We start from the raw sequence: 18475 nt of genomic DNA, 5'->3' as shown, positions 1-18475 counted from the left end.
AATTACAAAAAATAACGATAAAACTGTAAATAAATTAATAAATATAAATGGCTTAGAAATGCACAGATAATTGAATAAGTATATATATATATATATATATATATATACACATACATACATACATACATACATACATACACACACACACACACACACACACACACACACACACACACACACACACACACCACATTCCAAATTATTATGCAAATTGGATTGAAGTGTCAAAGATTAATTTTTTTGTTTCTCAGTTAAACTCATGGATGGTATTGTGTCTCAGGGCTCTTTGGATCACTGAAATCAATCTCAGACACCTGTGATAATTAGTTTGCCAGGTGAGCCCAATTAAAGGAAAACTACTTAAGAAGGATGTTCCACATTATTAAGCAGGCCACAGGTTTCAAGCAACATGGGAAAGAAAAAGGATCTCTCTGCTGCCAAAAAGTGTCAAATAGTGCAATGCCTTGGACAAGGTATGAAAACATTAGATATTTCACGAAAACTTAAGCATGATCATCGCACTGTGAAGAGATTTGTGGCTGATTCAGAGCACAGACGGGTTCGTGCAGATAAAGGCAGAATGAGGAAGGTTTCTGCCAGGCAAATTCATCGGATTAAGAGAGCAGCTGCTAAAATGCCATTACAAACCAGCAAACGGGTATTTGAAGCTACTGGTGCCTCTGGAGTCCCGCGAACCTCAAGGTGTAGGATCCTTCAAAGGCTTGCTGTGGTGCATAAATCTACAATTCGGCCACCCCAACCAGTGCTCACAAGCAGAAATGGTTGCAGTGGGCCCAGACATACATGAAGACTAATTTCCAAACAGTCTTGTTTACTGATGAGTGTCGTGCAACCCTGGATGGTCCAGATGGATGGAGTAGTGGCTGGTTGGTGGATGGCCATCATGTCCCAAACAAGGCTGCGACATCAGCAAGAAGGTGGCGGAATCATGTTTTGGGCCAGAATCATGGAGAGAGCGCTGGCAGGCCCCTTTAGGGTCCCTGAAGGTGTGAAAATGACCTCAGCAAAGTATATATAGTTTCTGACTGACCACTTTCTTCCATGGTACAAAAAGAAGAACCGTGCCTTCCGGAACAAAATCATCTTCATGCATGACAATGCACCATCTCATGCTGCAAAGAATACGTCTGTGTCATTGTCTGCTATGGGCATAAAAGGAGAGAAACTCATGGTGTGGCCACCACCTTCCCCTGACCTCAACCCTATAGAGAACCTTTCAAGTATCAAGCAAAAGATCTATGAGGATGGGAGGCAGTTCACATCAAAACAGCAGCTCTGGGAGGCTATTCTGACATCATGCAAAGAAATTCAAGCAGAAACTCTCCAAAAACTCACAAGTTCAATGGATGCAAGATTTGTGAAGGTGATATCAAAGAAGGGTTCCTATGTTAACATGTAACTTGGCCTGTTAGGATGTTTTTGATTGAAATAGTTTTTGATTTCAGTGAATGTGACCTCCTAATGTTGCAAATTCAACAAATTACCATTTTCAGTCCTTTACAACCTATAAAATGTTTTGAAACTCTGCTGTGCATAATAGTTTAGAACAGTGCATTTTGAGTTTTTTATTTTTTTTTGAAGAATATACTGTTATCATTGGGAGGTTTGTTCAATAAAATTCAATTTATACTCTAACAGGTGATGACTTATTATACTGACTCATTTGCATCGACCATCGAACGCGGTGTGTATATATATATATATATATATATATATATATATATATATATATATATATATATATATATATATATATATAAGGAGAGATACTTAAATAAATTACTTAATATTTTACTTTAAATAGAGAAATATGCAGAAATATTTATTTTTGTATTTTTTTGTATTTGGATTCATTCAGTCTATGCTATTGAGGTGGGCAACGATGATATACTTCTAACAAACTATTGGTTGAAGTTGGCTTGCAGGGCAGAGCAAACTATTAAACAGCAAGTCGACATAATGAACATGAAATCCAATAAAATTCCTATATGGCGAACCAAAGTATTTGTCAGGTTCTACGAGATATCGAAGACCCACTAGACAACCATAAGTTTCCCCATGTTCATTTGTTTCTGTTGCAAGACAGATACTGCAATTATACAGCACAATCATATAATTCATGTTTCATTAACAAATGTCCTACAAGGGCCTAAACCTAGCTATTGCTATACCTGCAGCATCTGTAGCTGCTTAGTGGAGCTTTGCTACAGCTCAGAATCTGCCTGATGGCCTAGTGGATGGTCATCTATTAAAAATAAATAATGATAAGTAGGCAACAATTTAATAAAATATCAGCCTGCCCCTGTTGACACAGACACATGTTGAAGTTGAATGGCATCCAACACTGACAGATACACATCTATTTCACTGCTCAGCTCTTCTAAGTCTAGTGACTCCTTCTCCCCGAAACAGAATGCAGCCATTATCCAATTGTCCACCCTCTAATTTGTCTCCTACCAAGTGTAACTACAAAGACTCAGTTCAGATCCTCCACCATCACTGAAGTATTAGCAGCGTTTCAAAACCAAGGCAAGAGTAATAGAACAGACTACTTTCTCTCTGATTAACCAATAGCATGTAGACTTGGTCCTCCTTTTTAGTATACTGAAGGAAGAAATCTAGAAATAAAGCTAAAATTAATAAATAAATTTAGAATTAAACAAATGTTTTGGCATGTTTTGTCCTACAAATAAACTACACAAATACCTAAAAATATAGTGCGAGTAAAAATACCAGCAGCATAATTTACCAAAACATTTAGGGTTGAGGGTAAAGTCATCTCCCTCATCTTCCTAGAGCTAGGGGTGTACAACATTGGTGTCCAGCCCAGTTTGGTGATTTACCCACTCAAACACACCTGATGACACTTCTCTGTTAAATGGCTGGTTTAGTGGGTGTGTTTTAGTAAGAAAACCTCTGAACTGTGCTGGCCATCAGCCTCCAGGACTGGAGTTGTGCACCCCTGTGCACCCGTCTTAGACCATTCTATTTCTCATCTAAGAGTGAAAGAATGCAATGCATTGGAAGATACCTCATTTAATTCTTGTAGGATGCTCTCTCTTTCCTCAGTTTCTCCATCACTGCCTGTGGTCTGGAGCCAATTCCTCATCACCTTCTGAAGCCTACGCCATATCCTGCGCACACAGACAGCCGATATCTTGATATCTATTCTGCAGAGGCACAGCACAGTGAATTTTTCAGCTGTACTGAAGGACAGATTTACAGTACATACTGCAGCTGATTTCTGTCTTGCTGATATCTCTGCAGGTCTAGTCTGATATCCAACAGCTCTTTGTTCAGAGATTCAGTTGGGTCACAGGTTGCCTGCACAAGCACACGTACTTCATTTTCATCACCATCATCATCTTGCTCCAAAGTGAGTCTCTCACTCATACCTGCAGACAAGTCACCAGGGTGATTCAGGACAATGTATACTGACTGTAATTACATCAGTCTCTACATTTACTCTAGTGTGTGTGTGTGTGTGTGTTGTCATTTTTTTACTCTGACCATGCAGGTCCCAGTGGGTGAAATCCTGAGGAGTAAGAAGTGAGGGATCTTTGTGCCTTGAGCTTGTCTGCTTCATCTGTGAGACAGAAAAAAGAGAAAAATAGATAACGACAAATTGGATAAGACAGAGGAGATAAACAATGGAAGGCTCTCTCTTTCTTTAAAATGGTTCTTCACATGAGGAACAATACACTATCACTTAAAGGTTTGGAATTTTCTCTTTGCAATCTGGCTGCAGATTAATGTATTAAAGGATTGCAATATACAAAATCCATTCCGTGCAACTTTCAATACACTACAAATAATTAGTAGGACACAAGAAGGCTTAAAATAATAATTAAGAAATGTTGTGTGTCCAAAGTGATGGATGGAGCCACAGAAGATTCTAAAATGACTGAATGCTGTATAGAATCAATAAAATACATGTATGTTGCATTGTTTAACTGGGTCTGTGTACTGTTCACCTTGCTCTGTGGTCTGGGTGCAATAAAGGAAGAAGGAGGTAGCAGCATCCCTTGGCTCACAGTGCTGGACAGAATAAAGGTATTTTTTGCAGAATCAGGCCTGAAGGCTGGGACTGGAGCTTTTAAGGCTAAGACAGGAAGCTGCAGTGAGGTGGAGAGGAGAGGGACAGGAGGCTGTGGCTCTGTGGCGGGGAGTGGGACAGAGAAGGGTGTAGAGGGGACTGGAAGAGATGGTGCTGGTACTGATGGAGACCTGGTGTCAGTCTGACCTGCAAGTCTCCAAGAGCTAGAGCACCAAAGATGAGAGATGAAAATGGAGGAGAGGAAAAGAGTTACAATAATTTTGTCTAAAGGATCACAAGCATTACGGAATAATACTTTAAATATACACACTGTTGATTTTAACACATTTTAATGTAGTGGTTTACAACTACATCCCAGGGACAAGTTCCCCTACAGTTTCAAATATTCTTTGCCCCAAACACCTCAACACACCAGATCCAGCTCAACAAGTGCTAAATGATTCCTGACAAGCTAAATCAGTGCAGAAAACACTTAAAACAGCAGGGCAATGGGTTCTCAAATCAGAAGCTGAGAACCACTCTTTGTACAAAGTGATTATAATGGTATAAGCTGTGCTGATTTGTGAGGGCTAGATTTATGTTTGTACCTGCTTGGCTGGGGGTGCTGCAACAGGTCTTTGACCGGAGAGTGTAACAGATCATCTGCCCTTCGTGGTTGCAGCCTTGAGGCGCGGACCATCAGCCTGTCGATTTAATCATAACCACATTATATTCAATCAGTGACTAGTACTTAACTATGTGCAGTATGTGATATCACTGTAATTCTACTGGCCGGACATTCAAACCACAGTAAAATGTACATTAAAACACAAATACCAATAAATAGCACAAACACAAGGTTGAATAAAGTGCTAATAAGTTGAAGAAAGTGCTAGTCAAAGTCACCTACTGTTCACTTTTTTGTCACTCACAGTTTGTTCACAATGGACTCTTCTGCCCTCTGCTCTACTGTTTGGCTGTGGACTGGGTGATGGGCGTGCTCATGTTTGTGGCCATGGTCTTCAGGCAGGCAGAAGGACACACTCTTTTTAGAAGGCTTATCTTCTTTATTTGCCATCTCTGTGGACCTGGAAGGCTGACACAATGCCCGCTGCTTCCAACGCAAGGCACATCTCCTTACCACTGTCTGCAAACGTCGAGAACTCTATGCATAGATAGCGCACAAATACTCATTTAATTTTTTTATTCAGTTTTAAAAATCAAAGCAGCAACACAGACTTGAATTAATCAATATCACATACAATACACACAGGCATACCTGCTCATGGCTGTGCAGGGCCATGTTTGAGGAGAAAGCATTCATGTGTGTTGTGTATCTGAGGATGTGGGTGATGCCCTCTCGTAGCAGTTCATCTCTGTAGAACTGAGCTGCTGCAGCCAGACGCCTCTGTTTCCTCTGGCACTCAGCAACCCATTGCCTCCACGCACACATCACCTGAATGACCATCACAATAAAACACACATACAATATTTAATGCAATTTGTTTAAATATGCTATATGGTCAGGTGTAATTATTGTTTTTTTACCAGTGGCAAACTGTGACTATTACAGCTAGGTCCATTCAATCAGGCCACTTCAAGGGTAATCAAAAAATGGGGGAAAAAACACCTATGACTATGACAAAGTTATTTTCTGCTGTTGGATTTGTAATAGTACAGTGCCTTTCACAAATATTGGCACCCCTGGTAATCATGAGCAAAAAATAAGCTTTAAAAATTTTTTTTAAATAAAAACAAAACAATGCCTTACTACTTATCCTTTCATTGCAAATATTAGCAAAAAATAACCTTTATTTAAGTTATAATGATTGAGAAAAACCTAAAAGTAGTCATGAAAAAAAATTTTTTTTTCTTAAATCTATGTGTGCTGCAATTATTGGCACCATGAGAAATACTTAAAAGTGAAATTTAACTGAAATATTTAATGTTTTTGCTCTTAGGTTCACCTGAGCACATAGGAGTACTTAAATGGTAAGCTATAACTTCCTGATTTTTTAGGGAATATTTATATGAGATGAAACACAGATTCCCTCAGTCATCTATCGCTATGAGAAAGAACCAGGATTACAGCGATGATGTGTTACATAAGGTTGATGAGCTGCACAAATCAGGAAATGGCTACAAGAAAAACCTAAACAGTTGGAAATACTCACTTCCACATTCAGGGCAATAATTAAGAAGCTTTAAACAACTAAAGATGTTAAAAATCTGGCAGGAACAGGATATATGTCTAGACTAACCCCTAATGCATGGTGAGGAGGATGGTTCAAGTAGATCTCTCAAGAATCTCTCAAGATCACAGATGGAAAACTGCAGACAGGTCTTGGGGTCAGAAGTCCATTAAGTGGACTCTGTAATGAGATTCTGTATTTAGGAATGGTCTTAGATCCTTTACAATGTGTTCTTCAGTCTCATTAAGCATTATAGGAGAAGACTTAGAGCTGTTGTCTTTGAAAAGGGAACCTGCACAAAGTACTAAATGAAGGGGTGCCAATCTGTGGCACACACAGATTTGAGAAAAGTACTGGTAAGATTTGTTTTTTCCAATCACTGTACTTAAAAAAGTTAGATTTTAATATTTATAATGATATTTGTGGGCACTGTATGTTAATGCTAAACTAATCCCATTTCTTATTTTTACCCCTACCCCTTGTTTTCAAGTGTCACCTTGCCCCTTGCAACTGAGTTACAAGTTGCAGTGATTTCAGCGATCTCCTATGAAATGGCTCTCAAACTCTCAAATAAAGAAGAACATTACTTCATTAATAGGCTACTGGGAGGAGACCACAGGAGAGACCTCTTAGCTTTATCTACCTAGGTAACACATAAAGAGTTTAAATACACCATGCTGCATGATTCAATAAAACAAAAATAATAATAATAATGAACTAAAAAATACCAACATTATTTTTTCAGAAATCGTTAGTCTATCTTTAGGCCTTTTCTGATGCCAAGATGGCCTTGAGGATTCCTTACTGTTTATTACAGCAACTTATAGGTAAAATAATTATGAATTGATTTATTTATTTTCATTGAAAGAACAATTTATAAATGGGTGTCAAGTTACATTTTCTTCTTTTATGGTGTAACCAAACATTAAAAGCCACCTGTCTTATTATAGAAACTATAGAGCATTCTTGAGCACTGCTTTTCTTTTGTAACCCTCAAATAATTGATGTTAATCAATAATTCATTCACTGAACAAAGTGAGCCAAGTAAAAGTATTGTACAACAATGTCTCAGACCACAGCCAATGTATTTGTGGCCACTTCATGTAATTGCTTTCTGTGAGGAAGTTTTTAGATGCATTAAATTCTTCAGACGACTGCTTCCCATCACTGCCACTGCCAATTCAGACTTGCTAAGTTTCTTGAGAACAAAGATTTTCTTATTTCTTAATGTTTTCACATCTGGACCATTTGATTATTCAGAAATTTGAAGAAAAAAAATGGTGGACCGTATTGATCAGGTACTACCTTGGCCTGAAGGTTCAGAGACCAGTGCCAGAGGGCCAACTCGGTCAGCTCTGCCTCTCTTCTCTTGCTCTGTAGCTGTGGGGTATAAAATACATATACACGTACTCCAAATTGCTCTGTGTACATACTTTACAGACAGAAACTCACAAGGTTAGACAACACTACAGCCAAACAAAGCAAACAACAAATAAATGTGCTGTGCTGATCCATAACCCACCTGGGCTTTCCAGCAGATAAAAAACCGTTGGCACACTCGGAGTCTGTGCAGCTCACTGCTTCTGTTTTTTAGAACCTAATATGGAAATATTTAATACATTTGTATTGTAACAGTTTATATTCAAACACACAAAGACACATTGAGAAACATAACTAAAAATACAATCTACACTCTCAAAGTAAATTGGGACTGTTGGCCACCTGGTAGCGTTTGTGCTGGTAAGTACTAACGATCCAGGCCCGGAGGGTTTTTCTCAGCAGGACAGAGTTGTGATATCTACAGGCTTTCTCCTGAGACAGCCTCTCTTGTCTCACTTCAATGTGTTGCTGTCTCCACCTCCTCAGAACTGCCCACTTCCGCACTTCAACAAAACATATATACACACAGTTCTGACACTGTCCACCACTGTTTTAGATGTGTAGAGACCACATAGAAAAATGCTATCAAAACATTATTAACCCTTAGTAGTAGCAGTTATCACCCGCGATGACAAAAACTGTATAATTTGAAATTGGATAGCTCACTGAAACGAGCAGAAAAATTATGTCAAAAATCAGAATTCTCAGAATTCTCTAATTTTTTTTCACAACAGTAATAACTCTAAATAAATTGGGCATTGGTACTATGATGATAATTTATGTCATTTATATCTGCTACTTGTGTCAAACATATAACCTCAGCAGGAGCAGTATAGTACCTTTGTGTATGTGAAGCTTAGCTTCTCTCAATGCTTCCTCCTGCTGGTGACGGCGAGACACTACAAGTGCTGTTCGCTCATGCCATGCAAACAGCACCTTTGTATAAAACAAAATCATTGCTTTAAATATGGACCGAAACCTCAGTTTCATTGACACAAATGAATAAGGTTCACAAAGAAAGGATGGAAAAGGGTGTCCATATGCTAAGGTCATGAATTTTACTTAATGCTGAAATTTACACACTCTGTATGATTACATACAAAGAGTCAAGTGCACCTTTGACAGCAGGCAGTGCCGGTAATGACACTTGGCTCTCCTGTCTTTCTCTCTTTCCTCAACTGCTACACAGACATTCCTCCTCCACAAACACAGCATCCTTCTGCAGAACACAAATTTTCAGAATGGACATGAATAATTATACATATAAAATAATCTCAACAAAAGCCAAGTCAATCAACAACAGAACAGCATAAGGCTAATACCTGACAAGTTGCTGCTGATGTTGTTGGTAGCAGCTTTCTGCACTTTGGTTGATGTGCTGGGTCTGCATATAATGCTGCTGTATGTATACAAACACACATACATACATACATGCATACAGGCCTTCATAGTTTTCAGATTAAGTACAGCTTGTGTGTGCATAAATTCACAGTAAACAATTAGGTAAACAGTACAAGACATGATAATATATAACGGGCATATGTGAATACATTATTATTCTTAATCTTCTTCTTACTATTATTATTAACAGGGACATGAAATGCTACCAAAGACATATAAGCATCAGCAGATATTTGCTTTCAAAAATATCAGCTCTGGACAGGTGTTCAGATTTGACCAATATTTTAAACTGATATATGATGATGCATTTATTGTACTCCAAAAGAGGTGCTTAGGCAATGCTGGGCTACTGAGTAAAGATGCTTTTTTTTTTTTTTCAGATCTCTGCATTTGTAACACTACTAACGCTATTATTGTTATTACATATACTCACAATGCATTTGTGATCTGTCCTGGAGGTTCAGCAGCAATCATTTTAGGTAAAAGATCTGTCACAGACCATCCAAATATTTTCTATGTATTTATCTATATATGAATACTCTACCTTCCATGCCTGTAGCGTGTTTCTGAGTAATCTCCTTTCATAGTGCTCGTCAATATGCGTCAATCGCCTGGTCTTCTGTCTTCTGTGTTCTAGATACTAACAACACAAAAATCAAAATTCACATTCAAACATAAACCCTCTGCACCTCCAAAACAACTGCAGTGTTTCAGTAATTGTCACAATAGTATTCTGTAATGAAATGGCAGTTCTCTATCAATCATACCTCCCGCCAACCACTCAGAGCTCCTCTCATGCACCGCTGGCCATCGTGAACCTCTGCCTGCTTAAAACGCCTCTGACTGAGGGAGCACACACACATAAACACACAAAAAAAAAATAACTCAACCAACATAAACTTTGTTTATGAAGGCACACCGAGCATGATTTCAGTCTCTCTGCTGTACCTGTTATGTATTGCATTGATATTGTGTCTCCACTGGTGCAGAGTCTTGTGCAGAAGGGTGCGTGAGTAAAGTGTTTGAGCTTGTGTTTGCTTGAGTCTGTCCTCTCTATGCTGCATAAACCTGCAGAGCCATTTAGACCAGGCACGGGACACACACTCTCGCTCTGCATGCAACACAGCCTGAGGAAAATATCAGGGAATCAGTTATCAGTTAGATTTTACAGTAGCAACATATAAATATAATATAAAATAGCAACATATGAAGTATGACTAATATAAGTATGAATAATTTACTACTTGCATGATGTGAGGCGTGGCCAGGCTTTTCCTTCATTTACATGTACCAGTGGCTATTCACAGCAAACACATAATGTCTAAACTATTCTGACTATTGAAACTGCTGTTGAAGGATTACACAAGGAGGAAGGGGATGTGCATGAGCAGGATTTCACTGGCATGTATTTAAAATAGCCTCCATTTCCTGCATCCAATTGGATGTTTCACAAATCCCCCTCCATTTCAAAGGCTTATTTTTTGAGGTTTATAGGAATTATGAAAATGTCTTAGTTCTGATTCTACAACTGTTTGAGTACTCTATTACTCATACAAGTGATAGTGACCACTCCAGTATGTATTGACATTTACCATCATCTCTGCCAGTCTCTGATCTCTGTGATCTATGTACCGTCCCCACAAGGTATAAAAAGCCCTGCTGTAAATCTGCTGTCTGCACACATAATAACGATAACAAAACACATATACATATACTTACACACAGAGTTCTTTTAGCCAAAAAATTTAAATAATAACAGATGTTAGACCACAATAGCTCATTTAATATCATAAACAGTGGTAATTGTGTCCACTTCCTTAATATGAGGTAAAATAAACATTACATACTAAATTATTCAACATATACAGCAGGTGAAATAAGTATTGAACACATCACCAATTTTCTAAGTAAACATATTTCAAAAGGTGCTATTGACATGAAATTCTGACCAGATGTCAGTAACAACCCAGCCAATCTACACATGCAAAGAAATCAAACCATAGATGTCCATAAATTATGTGTAATAATGAGAAATGACACAGGGAAAAAGTATTAAAGTCGCTTACTGAAATTTATTTAATACTTCGTACAAAAGCCTTTGTTGATGATGATAGCTTCAAGATGCCTCCTGTATGAAGAAACTAGTCGCATGCATTGCTCAGGTGTGATTTTGGCCCATTCTTCCACACAAACACTCTTCAAATCCTCAAGGTTCCATGGGCTCCTTCTATGAACTCTGAGCTTTAGTTCCTTCCACAGATTTTCAACTGGATTCAGGTCAAGTGATTGGCTGGGCCATTCTAGCAGCTTTATTTTCTTTCTCTGAAACCAGTTGAGAGTTTCCTTGGCAGTGTGTTTGGGATCACTGTCTTACTGAAATGTCCACCCTTGTTTCATCTTCATCATCCTGGTAGATGACAGCAGACTTTTATCAAGAATGTCTCGGTACATTTGTCCATTCATCCTTTCTTCAATTATATGAAGCGTGCCAGTGCACCTTTAGAAATACATTTACTTAGAAAATTGGTGATGTGTTCAATACTTATTTCACCCGCCGTAACCAGAACATCAGCATGTAGCAGTTGTACCTCCAGACATGATGTGCTCTATAGAGCAGATCCTCAAACACAAAGCTATACTGTAGTTTCACAGACTCACTGGTGAAATAGTTCAGCTGTTTCTCTTCTCTTCCTGTGCTCTATGCTTTGCGCTGTGAACTCAATCCAGGATACCATACAGTGTGGTAGAATGAGTCTTGCAAAACAAGAGTCAGCTCGCATCTCTAGATCCTACATACACATACACACACACACACACACACACACACACACACACACACAGTGTTTGATGTGAAATGGTACATTACAGAAAAGCTTACCAACTATCAATTGACTAGCAGTAAACCTACATGAGTTTTTATGTGTCATGTAGTATACCTTCATGTGTTTATGCTCTCTGCAGCGCTGTCTCCACCTCTGCAGATAAGTTCTCAAAACTGAGACCCTAAAAATGAACATGAACATTTTAAATTTCTCATGAAGCAAAGAATATTTCTACTATGGACGGATGATGACTATCCAACAAAAAACATTTCACTTTATAATTAAAAGAAAAGTGAACCAGATTTGTTTAGATTCTAACATCCCACAACACATAGTGCCACAGTCATATTATAAACACATGATATACATATTTTATCATCACAAAACTTTTAAATGCTTAACTGAGATTTAAATGAAAGGTCTTAGAAAGTTACACAGTCAAAGCATTTAACTTTCGGATTTGATGCATCTCAGGCATTGCATGTCTGTATGCATGTCTGTTAATGTGAGAATCCTAAACCATGAACAGTAAACCACTCATTACCTTAAGCTGAAACCAAAAGATAAAAAGTATTAAACAAATTTGCTTGAACTGCCTTGAAGTTCAAGATGTGTTAAAAATTAAAGACTGAAATCTGATATGATTAGATGTTTATCAACCTGTGATAGTTCAGTGCTGTAGTCATCTGAGACTGAAAATTCCGCTCTTCAGTCTGCTCCAAGCACTGCTGCCAAAGCTTCCAGTACCTCAACATCATCTAAAAAAGGACACCAAAGTCCATGGTTTTTAAAACTTTTTATACCGTGGAATTCCATGACTTTGAATTCCATGTTGTAAAATTACATTTCCATGCCAAACATTCAGAATGACATTGAAACTGAAATCTGACCCATGTACAGATAACTGCACCAGGTTTAACACTCCAATTTCAGGAAATAGATCTGTCATTTTGCTCAATAAATCAATGTTTCATCATTTCAGAGCCTACTGATTGTGTTTTTAGCCCTTAGTCACCCCATATTCTCATGTGCAAACATGTCAGCAGTGGTGTGTTTTCACTCTTACATTTGGCTTGTTAATTTGTCTTCTTCAGTGCTTGGGGAAAAAAAACTTCCACAACACACACGTCCTGAATGTTACACCTTAGCTAGCTGAGATTCATATTAACAACATGTTAGTAAAGTTATTCCATGTGCAGATACATTAGTCTTGGGTCTCTGTGCTTTTTGCAGTCTAGACTCTTCAGTGTTTCAAATGTGACAACAAACCAAATGGGTTGATTTTTCCAATATGTGTTATTTTCCATAACTTTTCCACACCAGGAAAAGCAAATTTCTATATTCCAAGATGTTCCCAGGATTTTCATGACCATATAAACCCTGAAGGTCAGTTAAGGAATGTACCTATGGGGTGTTTGGTATGGCAAATGACTCAAAAGTTCTATTTGTGTTTTTCTTTCTGATCAATATTGTGCTTGTGATGTGAATTGTGTTTAGTTTCTATGAATTGAGTATGGCATGGCATGGGTGTTTGCTGACAACAGACTGATCTACCTCATTTACAGGTAGTTCACAAATACCTTTCTATAAGGTTATATTACCCTGCTTAAAACCTGTTAGGACAACATGGTTAATAACATAGGCTATAATAAAAAATGTAGCTCCAGTTCAAATTGCATTTTAAAATGATTAATCTATTATTTTTATATCAGCCTTAACAAAGCATACTGCCTACTGCTAATGAACCAAATGTGTATCAAAGTATAAAGGTAACACTGATGGTAGATACTAAGGTCAGTAAAACGGAACACATCATAATTTGTTTTGATTTATTTATATGTGAAGTATATGGTTTAAAGTGTAGGAACATTACTCTTACTGTGTGCCGATGATGCTGTACACTAATGTTCTTGTTGATTCTATGAGTTTGGCAGTGAGTGACATTCAGGGCCAAGCCTTCAAATCCCATACGCTGGAAGTGGACACAGAAAGAGAGAGGAAAAACAGAACCAGAAGATGTCTCAATCAAGGTTTTCATGTTCGTGTTTCCTAGCTGTCTAATTAAAGAGCCATAATTACTGACCACTAGCTGAAGCTGCTGATGTTGAATGGCTGTCTGTTCTTTCTTAGTCTTTTCCAAGCACATCTCGACATCTGCAAATCTGGTCAGGATAGTGTGGTGTACATAGAAATGCTTAAAACAGACATTCAAATTACATGGAAAACAATTTTCCAATTTTATTATTAAACAATGCATTTTCTCTTAAGTGGTAGTATAATCCTAGGCTCTATATTTTGAACATTTATTAGGGCCTGGTGCCATCATCAATCAACAGCAAATTTATAAAAACAAAACTGCTGTTACAAGTGTAGCATCTTTATAACTGAATGTATGTAAGGATACAGTCTCTCCAGCATGAAAAGGCCTGCCGCTGAGTTGCACGCTGTGCTAGACTGTCTGCAATCTGTCCTTTATCTCTTTCACTCTGCCTGCACTGCAAAGCTCTGCGCCACACACACCAGTGTCTCCTGACGACAGAGCGGTGCCACACTGTTCCAGCTATGGCTGCAACACAAGAGAGAATTTGTGTTTAACATGACAAGAGTTTCTAGCAGCAATGTACCTTATGGTTCATTCAGACAGTCCTCATCAACTCCTAAGTTTAGAAAACAGTCACATTAGATCATAACTATGAGTTTTAGCATTTGGTTGGCCATTCAGCAAGTAATAAATCTATCACATGAAGAACGTCTATATTGATTGCGATGAACCAATGCCAGCTTTGTCAACAGTGTTCATGTGGTTTTGAAGAATATAGAGCCTGCATCAAGTCATAAACTTGGGTATCAAGAAACTTACTCAGATTTACCAACTGTACTTAGAACTGACAGCTGTTCAAGTGTAACATCCTTCAACACCTCACTGCCCCAGAATATGTAAATGGTTGGTTAAGAGTCTTTTCCAAAGCATCCATCGCTTCATGATAAAGTGTTTAATATGCATACAAATTCTAGGAGAGCAAATATGGCAAAAAAAAAAAAAAAACAGTAAAATCTCTTATTTTCCATCTGCCTGGGAAATCACAGAGATGTGTTCCCATACAAGACTAAAATTATGAGACTACCAACTGGTTTCCTAATTTTCCTAGGGGAAGAGGGAGAAAATCACCCCACCTGTACCACCTATAAAAGAGAAAATAACCTCTTGACCCCATGTTAATACTGTCCAAATGGAGCTTATGTCTAAAACAAAAGGAAAAATCGTCTACCTTTCGGCAGGTTTTTAGCTCGTTTGTGCTGTATGTGTCTGATCCAGCCATGCAAACAACACCTCTGGAGGAGCCGGCAGTAAAAAAGGTGAGCTCTAGCTTCTTTCTCTCTCAGCCCACAGGCCTGCATGCATTTGCTTTTCCACTGCATCCATGCCTGTAAGGAACACACATACATGATACTCTTTAAAACCTTGAATACAATGTTGCTTTATGCATAGCACATCAGGAAGGCGAAGTGATAGCAAGTCCCAGAAGTGCTAAGTCTCTCTCACTAACATAACTTAATACATTTTTGCTCTACTTGTGAAATATGTATACATGCACAAACACACACATACTCTGTTCTGCACAGTAGTAGCCCAGAGCTGCAGGGCTAGATCTTCTTGATTATGCTGTGCATAACGGTGCTGTATTGCAGCCTGCCATACCGTCCACACCCACCTAGTACAAGAGACACACAAATGAAGACATGTACATTACTCATACTAATCTGGTTTTGGCATTTACATAAAATGTGGCACATATCCATCTTTCTGCCAACACAAAACTCCAATCTTTTCATATCAGAGCTGAGTCATGTCCTAGATCCAATACATATTCAACATGTAACCATGCAACCATATTCAGAACAACCAGACTGAAATGTGTTTTTTTAATATCATTCTGCACTGCTCATGAGCAGATCACTGACATCATGCAGCATCACATGTGAACATGTGAATTGGTATCTTTCCTGAGATACCCACATTAATAACAGTTATTGCTTACCTACAAACATGAATGTGAACAGTCAAGAGAGGGAGACCAGATCTGAGTAAAAGATCTGAGTACTAAACATTGTAGCCATTAGGGCAGATGTAACCTCACCTAGCAAGAGAAAGCCTCTGATGTTTTATAGCTGCCTCACTCATCCTGAACTTTAAGCGTCTCATCTCCACATACAGTTCCCATCTGTCCCAGAAAACACGCAACCTACGCCGCTCCTCTGCAACACAGCACAAAACTTTAGCTATTACTAGAAATTCTGTTTCAATCATGCACTGTGGAATCTTCATTCACCATATTGAACGCAATACCAAATGCTTCACTGTTACTTAAAGAAGAATTTCACAGATTTTTCAAAATTGTCCAAATAATTAAATCATTAACACATAAACTGAGTGGTTATATGTGAAATGTACCATTCTATAGAAACTTCAGTCAGTCAGAATTGTTCACTGTGGTGGTGAAATAAACTAGATATCCAACACTGCCTGATGATTGAGATATTATTTTTCAATAATTTTGGCCTACTTTTTACTAAAAGGTTTGGCCAATTTATTATATTTATTATAAGCAATCACAAACACATATGTACATGCAGTGTGTTGTAAAGTTAAGTAGTGTAGAGGGGAAATAATTTTTCAGATTTACCAGCATTTTAGCATTATAAATTACAATTCCCTGGTTGTTGTTGATAGTAAACAAAATAGCTATATTTGTGACCCCTGGCTACCATTAGTACCATTGTACATAAATCTGTAAGTTTCTCTAAAGTGAACCAATTCACATCAAAACACTTTTAATACTTTGTTGACATCTCAATGCCTGAATTTGCCTTTAGGTTTTACATATCCTAATATTTTAATTGCAAGATAAAATTAGAAAAATATCTATAATCAACTACTATGTTGAACATGACTGTGGTACATTTTAAAAATATGTATATTTTCCATACCAAAGTTAATGGCAAGCTGTAGCCTCCTTTTCTCTTCTTTGTGGACTGATACATATGCGCACCAAGCTTTATACACTTTACTGTACAGGACATATCTGCAAAGGGCACAGCAAAGGAGTACCAGATTTTGAAAGAAAACATTTAGCATGATCTCACAAGAATAGTCACCTATTCGATTTATTTAATTATTAATAATGGTAGAATGCATTTGTGAATAAAACATTCTTCATGTTTACACTCACTTATAGTGACAGTCTGCTCTAATCATCAGGGTCCATTCTCTTCTAGCATGCCACCACTCATCTCTCCAGGCCCTTAGAACCTTCTTCAAAATCACCTTGTTATAATAAGACCTGGAGCGGACAAATGCACATCTAAACTATTTGCAAAAATAATTCTGTTGTAATAAATTGCCAATATGGTATAGGTTCAAATGTCACAATGCCCCAGTACTGAACTTGGCTCGTGACAGAGTGACCCTCCCAAAGATCTTCTCAATCCATAGGTGAAGAAATTTCCGTGCAAGATGCCTATAGAGAGCCCAAAGGAGTATTAGTTTTGCATTGGCACCCACAAAATGACCACTGCTGCAAAACATGCTTTACTAGTGATCTCTGACCGTATCCTGAGCTCTTTAAGTCGTCCACCTCTGTTCCATGTGTATCCGACCCGATAAGTGATCTTGCAGTTTGGAGTGGGCTGCATTCTCTTCTTCCCAGACGAACCTGGTTTTCCACATTGTGGCCTTGTTGTGTGCATAATCTTTGACTTTTTGGTTCGTTAAAAGAAAAACAAGGAAACATTATGAATTTAACATGCATTATTAAGACTGGTTTATTATATACACGAGATAATGTGCATTACTTGAATAACATAACGTTACGGTGTTGCAAAGATAAGTCGGAACTGTCAAAAACACCTCAGACACCACACTTTTCGAATAACACTACATTCCGTGTGAACCAAAATAAAGCTCAACTGAGCTGAAGCGCTTCCAAATAAAGCCAATATGAGACACTCACTGGCGGCGCTTATTATAAACCGTTAATTATGTATTTTTTATTTATTCTAAGCTTGGAAGGACACCGTGCAATCAATACTTTCTTCACTATTTGTCACTTGTTCAGCAGAGACTGTTAGTTAACCTAACCTAGTTACGTTAACTTCAGCTAGCCACAGAGATAGCTAGTTAACTTTTGACAGGAATGCAGCAAAGTGTTCTCGTCGACCTCTGCTGCTGGTTTTACACTTCAGAATATATCGTAAATAGGAAATTAGGCGTTCCACTGTTAACTCTTACCAACGGTAAGGTGTTTGCTGAGCACCGTCAACTAACATGTAGAATAACAGACGTTCATTTCCGCGACTGCAGCGCAACACCAACAACAAACCGTAACTGCCGCGTGCGAACAACTTCCTCTGGGGGAATTTCACGATAAAAGCGCGGCTGTTAGCTGCTGAAAAAGACCATTTACTCATCTCAAGTAACTAAACGTGAATTACGAAAATGTCATTGGGAGAAAAGTGTGTTCTTCTCCTCACACATTTACATGACCATAAGCAAAAATTTTATCTTTAAAAAAATCTATTTTGAAAGTACAAATCCACACAAAGTGCAAAATAAAGTGATGTAT

General features: G+C 38.1%; 1 protein-coding gene across 2 annotated transcripts in view; it reads right to left on the bottom strand.

The window, feature by feature from the left end:
* sfi1 (SFI1 centrin binding protein) overlaps positions 1-18232 on the bottom strand; it is a 19245-nt gene extending 1013 nt beyond the window's left edge. The window contains exons 1-31 of one of the 2 annotated variants that reach the window (XM_017719198.1): positions 18142-18232; positions 17461-17609; positions 17300-17371; positions 17084-17194; positions 16842-16936; positions 15992-16109; positions 15463-15565; positions 15122-15278; positions 14257-14418; positions 13936-14006; positions 13732-13824; positions 12513-12610; positions 11967-12033; positions 11689-11819; positions 10623-10704; positions 9979-10157; positions 9798-9873; positions 9575-9670; positions 8952-9028; positions 8746-8848; positions 8469-8565; positions 7972-8132; positions 7772-7846; positions 7555-7629; positions 5337-5513; positions 4990-5222; positions 4666-4761; positions 3996-4281; positions 3532-3607; positions 3254-3416; positions 3053-3155 (exon numbers count right to left, since the gene is read on the bottom strand). In XM_017719198.1, coding sequence (XP_017574687.1) covers positions 3053-3155; positions 3254-3416; positions 3532-3607; positions 3996-4281; positions 4666-4761; positions 4990-5222; positions 5337-5513; positions 7555-7629; positions 7772-7846; positions 7972-8132; positions 8469-8565; positions 8746-8848; positions 8952-9028; positions 9575-9670; positions 9798-9873; positions 9979-10157; positions 10623-10704; positions 11689-11819; positions 11967-12033; positions 12513-12610; positions 13732-13824; positions 13936-14006; positions 14257-14418; positions 15122-15278; positions 15463-15565; positions 15992-16109; positions 16842-16936; positions 17084-17194; positions 17300-17371; positions 17461-17600 — 3573 coding nt within the window. In that variant the 5' untranslated portion in view covers positions 17601-17609; positions 18142-18232. The remainder of the gene's footprint in view (positions 1-3052; positions 3156-3253; positions 3417-3531; positions 3608-3995; positions 4282-4665; positions 4762-4989; positions 5223-5336; positions 5514-7554; positions 7630-7771; positions 7847-7971; positions 8133-8468; positions 8566-8745; positions 8849-8951; positions 9029-9574; positions 9671-9797; positions 9874-9978; positions 10158-10622; positions 10705-11688; positions 11820-11966; positions 12034-12512; positions 12611-13731; positions 13825-13935; positions 14007-14256; positions 14419-15121; positions 15279-15462; positions 15566-15991; positions 16110-16841; positions 16937-17083; positions 17195-17299; positions 17372-17460; positions 17610-18141) is intronic. The other variant, XM_017719206.1, reaches the window with a different exon arrangement.
* Positions 18233-18475: the final 243 nt, after the last annotated feature.

Source organism: Pygocentrus nattereri, chromosome 26 (genome assembly GCF_015220715.1).
Source record: "Pygocentrus nattereri isolate fPygNat1 chromosome 26, fPygNat1.pri, whole genome shotgun sequence".
NCBI classification, from domain to species: domain Eukaryota; kingdom Metazoa; phylum Chordata; class Actinopteri; order Characiformes; family Serrasalmidae; genus Pygocentrus; species Pygocentrus nattereri.
The sequence above is the reverse complement of the archived record's forward strand: the minus strand, read 5'-3'. Positions and strand labels throughout refer to the sequence as shown.